We start from the raw sequence: 15,448 nt of genomic DNA on the forward strand, positions 1-15,448 counted from the left end.
ACAGCTCTCCATCTCACATTAGCAGACCCCCCCACAGACTCGTTACCTCCAGTCTTGTTCTGTCCACATCTTTGGGCAGCTTGGAGCGCCCTCTGCTGGTCACCGTCAGCATCTCGTACGGGTACACCTGTAAAAGGAACACGTCTCTATCACGGACGGATACCCGTCGGCACCTCCCAACAAGCTGTCTTTCAGTTCTTCATCGTCACACGTGGACACAAAGATACAGATACACACACATATACAGACACACACGTAGTCATAGACAGACACAGGAGCACTGGAGGACAGGGTGTGCGTGAGGGTGCACAGAGTGTGTTGCGGTGAGGCTGCTGGCTTTCTGAGGACACGGCGGTGTGTGGCCTTTCGAAGGAGCCCTTCGGGATGGGGAGGAGGACTCCAGTCCATCCGGGTAATGAGCTACACATGAAATGAGCGCTATGAGAAGTCCACGCAAGCGTTCATGGGCTCCTGCGGCTCAGGGGCCTTCAGAGCCCATGGAAACATGGAGACGCGCTGACACACGGCAGCCCTCCAACTGCGGCTCTGCTAAGGTTTCTCGTCTTTTGCGCCATCACTGGTTCCGTGCCTAAAAAAGTGGGAAAGCGCAAAGCTCACGTGTCGCGTCGAGGCGCTAACTGCGTGTTCTCGTGGGCAGTGTTTGACGTCTGGAGAAACGTTAGCGTCGCCTCACTCCCCTGTCCCAGCTTCCACACTTCCCATGATTCCCCCCCCCTTGGCTGGGCTGGGAGGGACCTGATGGCACTGCAAACCGTACTGAGAGAGAGCCCGTACCTCCTGATCACCTTCCAGGATTGACCGCGCCCACTCCAGTGATGTCACTTCCTTCTCAGGGTCCTCGTTAAGGAGGCCACACCCCCCGGTCCAGTCACTCATTATGTGCCAAGCATGATGTTAGTGGTAACCACAGGTGCTGCTCTAAGCGGCCTTGCTATGCTCTCGGGGCATTCTGGGAAAATTGGCAGCATGTGGCTCCAGCTCAGTCCCAAATCGGCATTAGACCGAAACAAGACATGTACTAATGGGTGCAGGGTTCGATAAAGACCCAAGAGACCACTAATGTGAACCTGAGCTACAAATCTGAGTTAAACTGGCTGATGCTAAATGGCCTCCTCCTCCCTCGTTAAGGTGCGAATGTCTGCCGCCAGTCGGGCGCTATTGTGTGCGGAGCTGGAAACACAGTTGCACTGATAGGCAGAGGGACACGGCACACCTGGGGACTGCGACTGCAGCACACGTGCATAAAACACACACTGTACTGCAAGAAATAAAGAAGGCAGCAACAAATTTGTCTCTTTTTTTTTTTTTTTTTTCTCTGAAATCAAACAGAAGTTCAACAATGGAAAAGAGATGAAATACTTGCTTTTGGTTCCAACATATTAGGCATAGAATTTCCCCTGTCCATTCTCGACACGGCCACGCAGTCGTCGTGAACGGGCTACAGGACAGAACACACACACACACATGTGACACAGGGCGTGTTGGGCCATCTGTGCGCCGCCTCCACGTGGGGCCACTTTCACATGTAGGCCCCCATCTCCCCACAGCTGCCCGAGAACCAACCTGGTCTACAGCGGCGTATGCGAGTACCACCGTGTGTGGGGCGACACGGCCCAAACGACACGCCGACAGTAGCTAACGGTACCTAATAGCAGCTAAGAGACTCCAATAGTAGGGAATAGCAGCTAAGATTAGCTAACAGTAGCCAATAGCAATTAAGAATACCTAATAGTAGCCAGTAACAGATAAGAGTAGCTAACAGTAGCCAATAACAGCTGAGAGTAGCTAACAGTAGCCAATAACAGCTGAGAGTGGCTAGCAGTAGCCAATAGCAATTAAGAATACCTAATAGTAGCCAATAACAGCTGAGTAGCTAACAGTAGCCAATAACAACTGAGAGTAGCTAACAGTAGCCAATAACAGCTGAGAGTGGCTAGCAGTAGCCAATAACAGCTGAGAGTGGCTAGCAGTAGCCAATAACAGCTGAGAGTAGCTAACAGTAGCCAATAGCAATTAAGAATACCTAATAGTAGCCAATAACAGCTGAGTAGCTAACAGTAGCCAATAACAGCTGAGAGTAGCTAGCAGTAGCCAATAACAGCTGAGAGTAGCTAGCAGTAGCCAATAACGACTGAGAGTAGCTAATAGCAGCCAATAACGGCGAAGAGTAGCTTACAGTAGCTAATGGCAGCTAGCAGTGACGGCTCTGAACGTGTCAGTCATTGAAGGTTCGGATAAAGTACACTGACCCGTGTTATTCAGTCTCTCAAGAGCCAGTTTTTCCTCATATCCAGTTTGAAATTATTAATACTACTAATCAATTAATTAATTTTCATTAATTAACCAGTGCTAAATAAGCAGTGCAGATTTTCAATCATCTGGTCTGCGACACTGGGTACAAGTCGCGACCCTTGGTCTAGAGTGATAAATTGATACCGCATTTGAAAATTGCACGAAGTGGCTGTGTTAGAGAGAGAGACGCAGTGCATTGTGGGAACAGTGGACCCATGCTCTCAGTTTGGTTCTGGCACTCTAGTCTCACTTACATACTTCTTTGCATCCTTTGTTATGCAGCATTGTGTTTTAATTTTCTAATCGTTTATTTTTTTACATGTGACACATAGCCTTCACCTTACTCAACCAAGTCCATGCACGCCATCACAGTACTTCTACTTTAAATAAATATATTGTTGTTATTTAAATGCGTTATACAACTTTTTCCTTATGATATTAGGTAGGATTTACGGTGATATTACGGTGAAATTCTGGTGGGCTTGGAACAAATTGGAATTATTCCCCATGAGAAATTAGGAAGTAAGTAGATTAATTACTGGGTTTTTTTCCATATTGGGTCAGTTTTCCAGACCAAATTAGGGTTAGATAACAGGGGATGAGTGTTTTACCGTTTCTTTTCTTTTCCTTTATCGAAATTGAACCCAATATGAAAGTAGCTAACTGAGAGTCCTCATAAGAGAAAGCCCAGCAGGTGATACGATGGGCAGGTTGGGGGAGCTGGGGTGTGCCTGGGGGCGCTCGTGTGCAGTACACATGCGGCACCCCTAAGGGAGCACATGGGACCCTCGTCCCCGCAACACGTGGCAGTTACGCAAGCACAGATGGTGATGAAGACATTCAGTTACATGTGTCACACTTGGGAATGCAACATGGGGTCTCCACACTGACATGACAGTGTGATGAAGAACATGCTCAATGCTGGCTACGCACGCGGCCCCCCCCCGAATCCGCTTCCATCACGTACCTTGAACTCTGTAAGACAAGAGAGAGGGAGAAGACACCACTGGTATCATGCTGTCCACTCTAAAGAAGACACATCCTTCCTTTACTTTGCTTTAGTTTGACTCTCATCGGTATTGCAGTAAACACATTTAACCGAAGCTATGATCCAATAGCTGTGAGGAGATGGAATGAATGGGTGTATGGTGGTCTACCTCTGCTTTCCCCACCGCTCACGTCACTGTAGCTGTTGTACTGGGTGAACTCCGTAGACTGGGGCTAAAAGGAGATGGAAAACACACATTGAAGCACACATCGAACAGTGCAAGTTACACTGCTTCAACACACATCTGTAGATGGGAAGTCTGGGGTGACCAGGGAGCCTTACCCGATGGAGACCGTTGCGCCCATACCCAGGCAGAGAAGATGTTTTCGTTGCTGGGGAGCAGGGATCTACACCACCGAGAGTAAAGGACATTAAGCCAACACACTAATGATGATGGGAGAAACATGCTGTGGTTATTCTATGGGTGACTCCTCAATCCTTCCAAAAAACATGATGACAATGATTATCCCTGGGACTCCACTGGGTAACACCAGGAGAATTTGAGAGACAATGTGAGACAACAGAAGAAAAGAGGAGACAATTTAAGACAAGAGGGAGAACTGAAAAACACGGGAATCCACTGAAGAGAATGGGAGACAAAACTGCGTATAGACGGCTGCACTTTCAGGTAGACACACACCTGAGCACATGGATTCAAATCTGTCTATATCCTGACACTTACGCAGACCTGTCTATATTGTTACATGGAAACACACCTGTTTGTTTTCTTACATGAGGCACACTGTCTCAGTCTTACATGCACACATGAACACACGCCTGACTTCAGTCTGACACGGACACACATGTGATCCCTACACTTCCCAGGCGTGTACCTGTGGTGCAGTTGCCATAGTGGCTCTCATAGCGTTGGGAAGAGAGGGTGCGAGAGTATCGCTCCCTGTTCTCCTTCTCCATCTCCTCTTTTAAAATGAGCTTCCCCAGTCCTGACTGGATCTGTGTTGCGAAGGGGAAATTCATCGTCAGACTCCACAGCGGACTTCAGCGTTGAGCCCACTGGCCGTGCTCACTGTAATCACCGCGTGATGGTGATTCACAGGGGCGCTGTTTCATACATACTGTACACTGAGGTGTGAAGTATGTGTGCTAATCTACATCAATTCATAACATATGATGATATACAATATTACAACACATGCATACGACATCAGAGCACTATTACAATACACACATACATAGTGGGTGCAGAAAGTATTGACCCCCCCCCCCCCCCCCCCCCATCTGCTGCTACACTTTGTTGTGTTACAACAGAAAGTTATGCATTTGAATTAGATTTTGTTGGCATGGTTGACAAAACATCCTTAACATTCTGGTGAACCGCAGCCACAAGTTATGTTTATAGATGAATTCCAACACCATGTATCACGTACATGCAGCACACGTACTCCACACCCCAGCACGAGCGCGAAACTCAGGTCTGTGGTGAGCTGACCTTATTCAGGTGCTCCTCTTGCATCTGCCTGCGCTTCTGCAGCTCCTCCTCGTCTTCCTCCCGCGACCTACGCCTCCCGTCTGACCCTTGGAATTTCAGAGAGCGGAGACGTCACCATGACACACAGGCACACCGGTGGGTCGGGACCAGAGTCACAGCCACGTGAACAGAGCATCTCTCCAACATCGCGTTGGCTGATGACACCCGTGTCATCTGCACGCTCCCAGACGTCCCTGTACACCCCAAAGCTAGTGTGATAGGAATGGGAAGATCTGCGGTTTGACTGCCCAGAAATGAAACAGTCACTCATCAGCATCATCTGACTGCAGGAAAGGCACACGGTGTATTTGGAAAAAAGTGAGGACTTCGGCAGCAGTAGCAAATGAATTATCACATTTAACCACATTGAAGCCTGTTATTACACAAGCACACATAGATACATACGATATATTTGTATATATATATATACATATATATAAATATATACTCTTAAATGTGAAGTAAAGTTGATTCAGCTGCATGTGTAAAAATCCGTGTCTTGCAACACAACATACAGTCTGCTATATTTACATGGGCATGAAAGTGAGAAATAATCACACAAAAAACACGCAAATAAATGTCACGGATGATGTGCACGATGAAAAAGACAGGTGTGTGATTCCTCTGACCTTTGGATCAGCATCATATCCTGGAGCAGGGAAGGATCAAGGGCGGAGCAGGGGTGGAAAGGGGGAGGAGCCTACCTAAGGTAGCGAGGGAGGGTGGGCAGGGCCAGAGGTCAGTCTCAATCTTTGGCGTGTCGTCTGGGCCAGGGGCATGGGCCGCCGGGAACTTGGCGGATTTGATGATGTCATCGGCGCACTTGCTCTGGGCTGCCAGGGCAGCTACATCTAGACGGGTAACGAGGGGGACACTGGTCTATGAGCGAGCGGCTGTGGAGAAGGGATCCCTCATCGCAGGAGGTCCCTCGCTCCCTCAGGTCTCCACACTGTCATTCTCACTTTCATCACACTCACAGCTATACACGATAGAGGAAGGAGGCACGTGGCAAACTGTTCACGCACGGCGCCTCCATGAGGAACTAATGAGAGTGTGTTAAGTGAGGAGAGAAAGGCCAGAGGAGGAGGTGGAAAGTCGGTCTCGCTGGACCAACAGAGGACCACAGTGTCACAGTGCAGGCATGCAGAAGGACACCGGAGCAAAGCTGTGGGGGGGATCCATGGCCTCCCACGGAGACGGGTAGGTCAGAAGCGAGAGGTCGTGACTCGGAAGTAGACTGTTAGCTGAACGTGCTAAGTTAGTCGCTAAAGAGGAATAAACTGATTTAGATGGGATGTACTTACATGATAATATTGGATGTGGTCAAACGAGACACGACCAAACGTTAATGAGAGACAAAACAAACACACACAAAAAGGGAGATGTGGTGAGAGGTCACATGATGCACGCACCAAAACAATGCATCGCCGGATGAATGGCACATTCCCGAAGGTCTCACCGCGATACTCATGAGTTCTTTTATTCGGTTGGTGATGCTTTATAATAATAACTAGCAATTAGAATATTGTCTAATGGAGCCCTGGCCCACTAACCTATAGATGGACTGCGGTGTAATAACCCTGTTTACCTTACTCCCCATAGCCCAGAACAGTCTCGTCTTTCTCTAAAACCCATGTGAAAACCAACCACAGTTACACCAAACTCCAGATCACCCACAGCACCATAAGGTTATTACTTCTAGTCCAGATTGACATCATTCCTTCAGGAGCTGTGACTTGCTGTTCAGGACCACTATACTACCTGCTGCTCAGAACCAGAACCAGAAGCTTCACGCCTGAAAGCAGGGCTCAGAAATGAAAATTACTATAAATACATGGGTTCGGTTCTCCAGGTAATAGATTTTCAAAGATACAAACTTTTTTTTTCAATTGCATTATCTTCACTGTTCTACTTTCAATAATTCACATCCGTTGTGAAGTGAAAACAACCTGCTATAGCTGATGGCTGGGAGTAAAAAGCAGCCAAATAGTATAGGACTGCTGCACCGCCTTAATTCAACTCGGTTGCACAGTGTTTACAGCTCAGTGGCGGGGTTAATTACAAGATGACAAAAGTTGCACATGAGATAAAGTGGTCAATAATCAATGAACAGCAGTTCATCGTGACATTCACATTTATTCACTTATCTGATGTTTTTCCCTAAAGCAACTTACACTGTTAAGCTACCTAGAATAATTTATCCATTTATACAGTTGGGTAATTTATACTGGAGCAATTTAGAGTAAGTATCTTGCTCAAGGGTACTACAGCAGGAAGTGACATTCAAACCTGCGACCTTTGGAAATGAAGTGGCTCTAACCACTACAGTACCGGCTGCACTCTTGAGCACATATTTATGTTTCAGTCATTTCAAATTAGTCTTCGTTTTAGCTCAAAACTGACGAAAATATTAAAGTGAAAAGACTAATAAAAGTATTTTAAATTGCTATGGCTGTATCTTTATTGTTCAGCTTTTATTGATAGCGCAGATGATAAAGAAAGCATAAAGTAGCCAGAAGCTCATAAACGTGACAAATCAGTCAACAATCTGTGTTGGATCTGAGGTTGTGGAAATAACACTTTTGTTTTCAGTCTATTTAAAGGAGTTTTGATTATAATATAGTTTGAAAATAATAAAAATCTTGTGCTTGTTTTACACTGGAATGACCAAGGTGCACCCTGTTTTACACCCTGCACCTCCAGGAGAGGGTGTGTAGACCAACACAATCCTGCACTGGACAAATGCTTATTGATCACTGAATTACAGAGTGTTTTTCAATTTATTTTAGCTTTTTCTGAGGTTCAGTCAAGGTACTATAGACAATCGGTGTGGAGAGGAGAAGAACTGTACCGTGCTGCTTGTAGATGGGAGGTTTCCGGTACATGTTGACACCTTGGTCTGCAAAGAGAACATAAGAGGACCAGTTACAACTCTTCGCACAAGCTCACGATGGACCGTGGTGTCTGCGAGGATGGAGGATGGATGGCTGATGGTACACCGACCGCATCAGCGGCACAGTGAGAGCAGATGGAGAAACTAAAGGGATGCAACCAAGCAATGGAGCCTGTTCATCTCAGCACATTCTCCAAATTCTCAAACTCTTCAAGAGAAGACAAATGTATATATGTATACTGGAGATTACAGTGTGCATAAGACTCAATGACTCAGCAGTGTATATATAAACAATATAGATATTACTATACTCTGGTTACCATACCATATTCTACAATACTTTATATTGCCGTTTAACCTACTTAGAGATATTAAATATAGTATACAGTACAATACAGTGTGTATGTGCATATATGCACATACACACACTTATCTCCCATTACGTGGTCCTAATTTGTTCCCGGACGAAGGCCAAATATTGAAACAATGGATAACTAAATGATTCATTCCATTAGTTTTTATGGGGGAAAAAATCCAGTTTGTTCCAAGTCAATCCCAAAGTTACCCTAAGATCACACTAATGATGCCTCATTTCATAAGATAAAAGTAGTGTAACAAAAAAAAACTGCATACAATTTTAATGTTTTTTTTGCAGTTTGTTCCTGGAAAAAAAAAAAAAAAAAAACTTAATTTCATTTTTTAAACCATATAGCTGCTATTTTTAAGGTCTACTGGGTGTATAAGGTAGCAGCAAGCTATGTACAAAAAAATAATTCTACCGCATATAATATAATTTTGAAAAAAGTTATCATAAATTAAACTTGCCCTGATAGTGTGTGTAGATTGGCTTTAGGAGAAAAATGGCTATATGTCTCATAATGTCAATAAATGAATAAATAAAGTACAATGGGGCAAATAGTGGACATAAGCACAAATATGAGAGTAAGACCACAACTGAGAGAGTGGGTACACTGTTCCCACAATACACTGCATCTCTCTCACACAGCTCCTTAGCACAATTTTCAAATGTGGTCTCAGTTTATTGCAAAGTACCAAATTTTGCGGACTGATCGGGATGCAGCAGACTGGACAATCCGGGCCAATTAACAATAACTGTTATTAATAATGTAAAACCAAATACATGAAAAATCTGATATCAGGAGGCTGAACAAGGTTGGATGAGTGCATATGAGATTTTGTATATATTACATATTACACCACATATATTGTGAAGAATAACTCTTAGTACAGTGAGTAATATTGCAGTACATACACACTGTATATTCTAGTATATTTACATACAAAAATGTAAATATACAATATACACTCATACAAAGCACATTATAATATGTATATGTAGTAACTCCTAGATTGTCTATCTGCACTAAATCTACTGCAAATTATGGACAACAATTTGTAATACAGGATGATATCCACTATTACAGTACAAGCAGAATACATAATAGCACAGCATATTACAGTACACACATATATACTGCATACTTGAGCATGTACAAAATGTGTATAGTAAGTATCACACAAACAAAACGATGTGTTTCATATTTACCAACCAACTCACCATCTTTTGGTTTATTGATCGGTCCAAAAAGATGAGCTTTACCTTAAATTCTTTATAAAAAGTGTATGATAATGTCTCTGATAGAAACGAAACAAACATTCAGTTCATGCAAAGAGCTGAAAAAAGCTGTAATTGATGGCCTCTTCTTCTCCAGGTTTGGTATTTTAGTGTTTGGGTAAAACTCCCATTTGCAGCCAACTATCTTTAGGAGAGAGAGGGGCTTTGGGCACAGTGATGGAGACGTGATGGAGATGTGATGGACACGTGATGGAGACAGACGCACACAGCCGGGACGGAGGGATGGAGGGACAAGCGGATACTGAAAAGGAGCCTGTGGGAAGCCCTACCTGGAACATGGAAATGTTTAGGGTTGAGAGTGAGAGTCGGAGTGACCGGTCGGCCATCGGGCCGTAAAGGGACAGGGGAACTCCGGCCGCTGGACGGCTCATCGCCTCCAAGGGAGAGAAATGGGGGAAGAAGTGTAAGACTGAGCAGAGAGACTTCAAAAGAAAGTGAGCAGGTTGGGGCAAAAATTTCAGCCTGAAGGCAGAAAGTCAAAGAGGTCTGAAGTTTGTGTCTTTGCTGTGACCTCAGGGTAAAACTGGCTCTACTGATGACCTTGATGTGACCTCAGAGTAAAAGTGGCTCTACTGCTGACCCCAGTGTGACCTTGGGGTAAAACTGGCTCTACCGATGACCTCAATGTGACCTCAGAATAAAACTGGCTCTACAGCTGATCTCACTGTGACCTCGGGGTAAAACTGGCTCTACTGCTGACATTACCATGACCTTGGGGTAAAACTGGCTCCACTGCTGACCTCACCATGACCTTAGGGTAAAACTGGCTCTGCTGCCCTCAATGTAGGCAAAGTGGACCTTATATTATGTGTGTTGCTTCTGCAGATGAAGCCCTTGAAATGAGTGGACTTCCAAGCAGATAGGAGAGCAGATGATGACCGGGATTGTGATGTGGTCAAACCCTGAAGGAATCACAACAACACCATGCATACGCCACACTGATACAGACGCAGCGCAACACAGCTACGCAGGTGGGATACTCTAGTGTTAGACAGGCAAAGGCGGACAGGGGTCATGCAGCTGTGTCGGTGCATGTGTGTGTACTTGTGTGTTAGGTGGACAAGCCTTATGCATTAGTTTTAGCGCGTGCTTGTGGCGAGTGTGTGTGTTTTTCAATTCAAATTCAGTTCAACTCAATTTACTTTTATTGTCTTTATGCTACAGTAAAGTACATATTTGTGGAAGTATTAAAGTATATGTATAACAGTATATAAGTGTGGACTACAGTTGGTCCAATGAGGTTTTCCAGTGCTGAGGAATGGTTCCCATTAGCAGCAGACCACTGATCCTCCATAATGAAGGTGGTTTATTATCCAGTATGTGCGTGCACTGAATATCCCGCAAAACTGGCCGTTTGTCTGTAACTCAGCTCTTGCTACATGTTGAATCTGATCATTGCTGATTGTGCCAAAACGTGGCATTATGATAAAGTAAGTCCTCGACATATTTTCTCATTTAGCTGATGCTTTTCTCCAAAGCATCTTACAACGTTAAGCTACTTACACTGATTTACCCATTTATACAACTGGGTAATTTTACTGAAGCAGTTTAGGGTAAGTACCTTGCTTAAAGGTACTACAGCTGGAAAAGGGATTCGAACCTACAACCTTTGCATTCAAAGGCAGCGGCTCTAACCACTACGGTGCCAGGTGTCCCCGAAGATACTAACAGACCTGGTCTGATGGCAGAATGGGCAAGCTTGAATGCAACTTCATGGTTCATGTTGGTTTTTTCCTGCTGGTCTGTGTTTACTAACCCAGCTCAGCACAACTGAAAGAGCATAGAGGCAGTAAAGGGTCCACAAAACGAGGAATCACAATCAAAATTGTTAACTTCTGTTCTTCCGACATTTGTCTTTTGACCGTTTGACCACTGCATGCGTCTATATTTTACATATTGTTTCAACAATAAATCCTGAGTTACAAGCAAACTGACATACAAACTGTTTTGCAGTTCCTACTATGCTTGTAATTCGGGGACTCAGTGTACTGTGCTTTTAGAGTAAACGTAAAAACTTTTCCCACACACTCGAAGACATGCAGTGGTCCCTTAGCTGGGAGGACATCCTGTGTGTCAATGAGTCAAACAGGTGTGAAAGATGGAATGAAATGTTTTTCAACCAGAAAACCTATGTCAGCCATGCCTGAATATGAGAGGGGGCTCTGGGGGTTAGGTGTGTGTGTAGCTTGTTAGATGTGCGTCGGTACGTGACCCTCAAACTGGATGGGACACCGAATGGCCTTGGATCCAACTGGACAGACAGCGCCTGTCCTGTCCTGAACACCAGGGGGCGCTTACCTTTGTTATGGGGCATGAAGTGGTGGCGGAAGGGGGAGGTGGGGCGGGAGTCATTGTAGGCGGAGCTACTGCGCAAGGACGAACAGAGCTTCTGCATTCCGGTCAACAGTTCTGGGGAAGGGGGAGGAGCGACAGAAGGACGGGAAGCCGGAGGGAGAGGAAGGGTAGGAGGAGTAAAAAAGAGGAGTGAAAAACACTGCGGGACGGAGAAACAAAGAGGCGGAGACACAGAAAGGAGTTGCCAGGAAGCACAACCTCAGCATGACCGCAGAAAATGAGGATCACATGACCGCCAGTGGGTTGCTAGGGCAACGAGGAGCGGCTCACAGAGACGATACACACATACATGCGTAGACACCGGGGAAGGAAGTTCCACCTGAGCTGGATGTACTCTGGACTCCCAGTATGTGTCTGTGTTGTTATGCTGATCAGTTTCCCCACAAGCGGACGACCCTGCAGAGACACCCCTTAGATGTCCCACACCATACAGTCACGTCCCAGAACGCACCAGGGCGGTGGAAATGCTGGGGAGACCGTGACAGCGTGGGCGTGTAACTATGGCGACTGTAGACAGGGGAACCAATGGAGCCCTGGCTGGTGGATCTCTGGATGATGCGGTCTCTCATGTCGTAGCAGCCCTGGTGGATAACAACACAGCAGAGGGTATCAGTGGGAGCACGGTCACATGGGGCACAAGGAGAGTGGCGTGGTCCCACGACACTGCATCAGAAAGCCGTACCTCTGCAGACGGGGTTGGAGACAGGGTCCTCGGAGACTAAAGGACAGAAACACAAGGCAAACGTTCACTTTCTTCAAATGAAGGTCAGATAGCAAAGCAGTTGCCATGGCAACCGAGAGGCCGGCGAGGCAGATGCTGCAGGTGTGAAAAGCCAGAAATGAGAAGATGGCAGCTCAGCACAGCCCTAGGTGAGATCATACAAAGTTAAGAGGAACTTCACATGGGAATGTTCTCACGTCTTTGTAACATCGGCACCAGGTGCTTCGCTGCCAGGGTGGGCAGGGAGGAGGAAAGACACCGGTAAACCTACCTGTTCTCAAAACCACCCTCAGAGACACACACCTCCTCATGCACACCACCACCTGGAGCTTTAGGGTCTTTGGCAGTTTGGGAACCAAAGCAAAGGTGGTATCATGATTTTTCCACTTGCCCTTCATTAGAGGAGCCACACACTTTCTTCTCATAGATTCAACATCAAAACTATCTAGTACCCTCTAATACCTGTAACATGTGTAAAACATCAATAAAATGTGAGAAATGCATGCCTTGTTATTCTAGCTCAGTGGTTCTCAATCTTTTTCAAGTGACAGCACCCTCAAGTCATATACCCTATTCTGTGGTACCCAGAACTTCCTATACGAGCAGTTTTCATGAGAACACTTAATCTTGGCTGATAGTGTCCTCTTAATGAGTAATAAAGTGACTAGTTATGTCTTTCAGACAAGTCGACACATCAGACGACGAGAAACCGATCATGTATGGGACTGCGGGCAACGATAAGTAAAGGAACTGACGTGAAGCAGATGGTGACTATTATATTTGTTCACCTTAATTATGTATAAGTACTAAAATAAAAGAAAGGACATCTACTCAAAAACATTTTTAAGGCTCTGCCATTAGAGTTCATACTTGTAGAAAAAATGAAAGAGGATGATTAAGATCATGAAGCCAAGGCAAAATTAGGCCAATCTTATGGCACCCTAGCTGAAAGCCACTACTCTAGCTCATGAAGAAGTTCCATTTGACGGTCCATGTTTGGACCATTTCCAAAGAGACAGTGATGGTGAGGGTAGCCGATACCCATCCCACTGCAGGACAAGATGCAGGTCAAGTGTCACCTGAAAAGTCCTTTAGTCTCTTCTGTTAGAGCGGTAGAGTGGTGCATGGCCATGCAAGGTGCTAGGGGTTAGTTCATTCCTGAGGTCAAAGGTCACAATCTGATTCCAACTTACTCTCTGGCCTGGCTTTGGAGACTGATCACATCTTGCAGTCTGGGGCTGCTGATTGACAGAGAGGGTCAGTGTATTATGATTTACCCCAGCGTGACCTTTGTGAGTCACGAGGACCAGTTCTGAGGGCAATGCTGTGGTCCTAGCAAACTGTTTTATTGTAAGACACCATGTCGACACTAATGAGATGCTAATGAGATGTGCTACATGCACACTTGACATATAACTTTGACCTTTAACTCTGTGGGAGACGATTTAGTCCTGATCTTCTCCCCCTTCTCCACATTCACCAGAGATACACCAGCTTTGACCTATCTGACATCCCAAAAGCAGGCATGATCCTTACTGATCCCTTATCACCCCTACTGACTCCAACTAACCCTTACTGAACCCTATTGACCCTTACTGACTCCTACTGAACCTAATTGACACTCACTGACCCTTAATTACCATTACTAACCCCTAATGACCCAGTTGACCCCTATTGATCCCTACTAACCCTTACTGACTCCTACTGGCCATTACCTCCCCCTATTGACCATTACTGACCCTTTCTGCTTCATACTATAGATAAACCTGACCGTCTCTCCACAGAAACTTCTAAAGTATACTCATACAGTTGCCACTGACCTTCCTATTCACACTCAGTCACACTCAGTGCTGGGTTGATACTGGGCCAGAAGCCAGCTGATCAGTCTAACTGACTGCTCTTCACTAGCTGAGTGGATCGGTGATTCTCAGTTAGCTTTCCTCAATGGGAATGTGTCCATTATGATCTCACTTACACTCTTATGCTCAGGTACACCTGGGCCTCCAGCACTGGGGGGCTGTTGAGAAGAAGTTGAAGAGCAAGGAGGATGTTTGAGCTCAAACTGACTACAGAACATAGTCTGTGATAGAGTGTTTATCAAAACAGGCACAAACTCACACACTCACACATGTTGGAGACCAGCACTACAAGAGCAACTGCAGCCTCTAGAACAGAGAGCATCTAACGGGACCTGAACGGAATGTTTCCCTAAGTTAGCAGCAACTTTGAGGAACAGCACATGGTTAGTGGGGTGGGGGTGGGAGGGAAGCTGACAGCTGGTGGTGGCGGGGGGGTTTAGCCCAAGGGCCCCAGGGGGCCACTTACTCGCTGTTCCGGCAGAGGGGAACGCTCTCTCCTGGCACCGGGAGGCTGTCGATAGAAAGGCAAATGACCAGGGGATTCCTCCTACGTCCTACCAGCCAGTGTCCCCCTCCTATCCAATGGCACGACCTGCGACACTCTGAGTGCGGTGACAACCCATGGGCAAACCCACACAATGTCCATCAGAGGTGCTGTGAAACAGAGGGCTTCAGGGATCCCCAACGTGGCCCCATTCATACTCTTTCAGATAGACCTAACTGACGCACAGCCCCCTACCTGCTACACAAAGTCCCCTCAATGCTGCAAGAAGGTTCATGCAGATAGAATGGTGGGGCATTGTCAAGATGAAGGAGAGAAACAGGGATGGAAACAGGGATGAGCGGTGGAGAAGAAGAGCTGGCTGAAGGTGCTTTACCTCTCCCGCACTCTGCCTGTCCTGTTTCTCATCGAGGGAGGTCGTGTAAAAGGGCTCATATGTTATCAAATCTGGGCGCTCAATGTCATAAATGGCCTTGACCTTGGGGATGGCAGCTAAATCCTTGTAATCAAGAATCTCATTGTCTACTTTCGCCTGGGGAGACAAACAGACAGACACATAGACAGAGGGACAGGAAGTCAGTCACAACGCACCTGGATTCAAGGCACAGACA

General features: G+C 46.0%; 1 protein-coding gene across 17 annotated transcripts in view; it reads right to left on the reverse strand.

Annotated features, from left to right (window-relative positions):
* Window positions 1-15,448, reverse strand: part of ablim1b (actin binding LIM protein 1b) — a 62,491-nt gene that overhangs the window by 2,268 nt on the left and 44,775 nt on the right. For 4 of the 17 annotated variants that reach the window (XM_018762641.2, XM_029250069.1, XM_018762640.2 and 1 more), the window contains 17 exons: window positions 15,214-15,369; window positions 14,802-14,846; window positions 14,452-14,493; window positions 13,670-13,717; window positions 12,438-12,473; window positions 12,207-12,336; window positions 11,699-11,809; window positions 9,670-9,774; window positions 7,702-7,749; window positions 5,555-5,701; window positions 4,812-4,897; window positions 4,195-4,315; window positions 3,644-3,708; window positions 3,471-3,534; window positions 3,281-3,288; window positions 1,385-1,459; window positions 47-127 (listed from right to left, as the gene is read on the reverse strand). In XM_018762641.2, the coding sequence (XP_018618157.2) occupies window positions 47-127; window positions 1,385-1,459; window positions 3,281-3,288; window positions 3,471-3,534; window positions 3,644-3,708; window positions 4,195-4,315; window positions 4,812-4,897; window positions 5,555-5,701; window positions 7,702-7,749; window positions 9,670-9,774; window positions 11,699-11,809; window positions 12,207-12,336; window positions 12,438-12,473; window positions 13,670-13,717; window positions 14,452-14,493; window positions 14,802-14,846; window positions 15,214-15,369 (1,368 nt within the window). The remainder of the gene's footprint in view (window positions 1-46; window positions 128-1,384; window positions 1,460-3,280; window positions 3,289-3,470; window positions 3,535-3,643; window positions 3,709-4,194; window positions 4,316-4,811; window positions 4,898-5,554; window positions 5,702-7,701; window positions 7,750-9,669; window positions 9,775-11,698; window positions 11,810-12,206; window positions 12,337-12,437; window positions 12,474-13,669; window positions 13,718-14,451; window positions 14,494-14,801; window positions 14,847-15,213; window positions 15,370-15,448) is intronic. The other 13 variants (XM_018762642.2, XM_029250073.1, XM_018762646.2 and 10 more) reach the window with 11 other exon arrangements.

Source organism: Scleropages formosus, chromosome 3 (genome assembly GCF_900964775.1).
Source record: "Scleropages formosus chromosome 3, fSclFor1.1, whole genome shotgun sequence".
NCBI classification, from domain to species: domain Eukaryota; kingdom Metazoa; phylum Chordata; class Actinopteri; order Osteoglossiformes; family Osteoglossidae; genus Scleropages; species Scleropages formosus.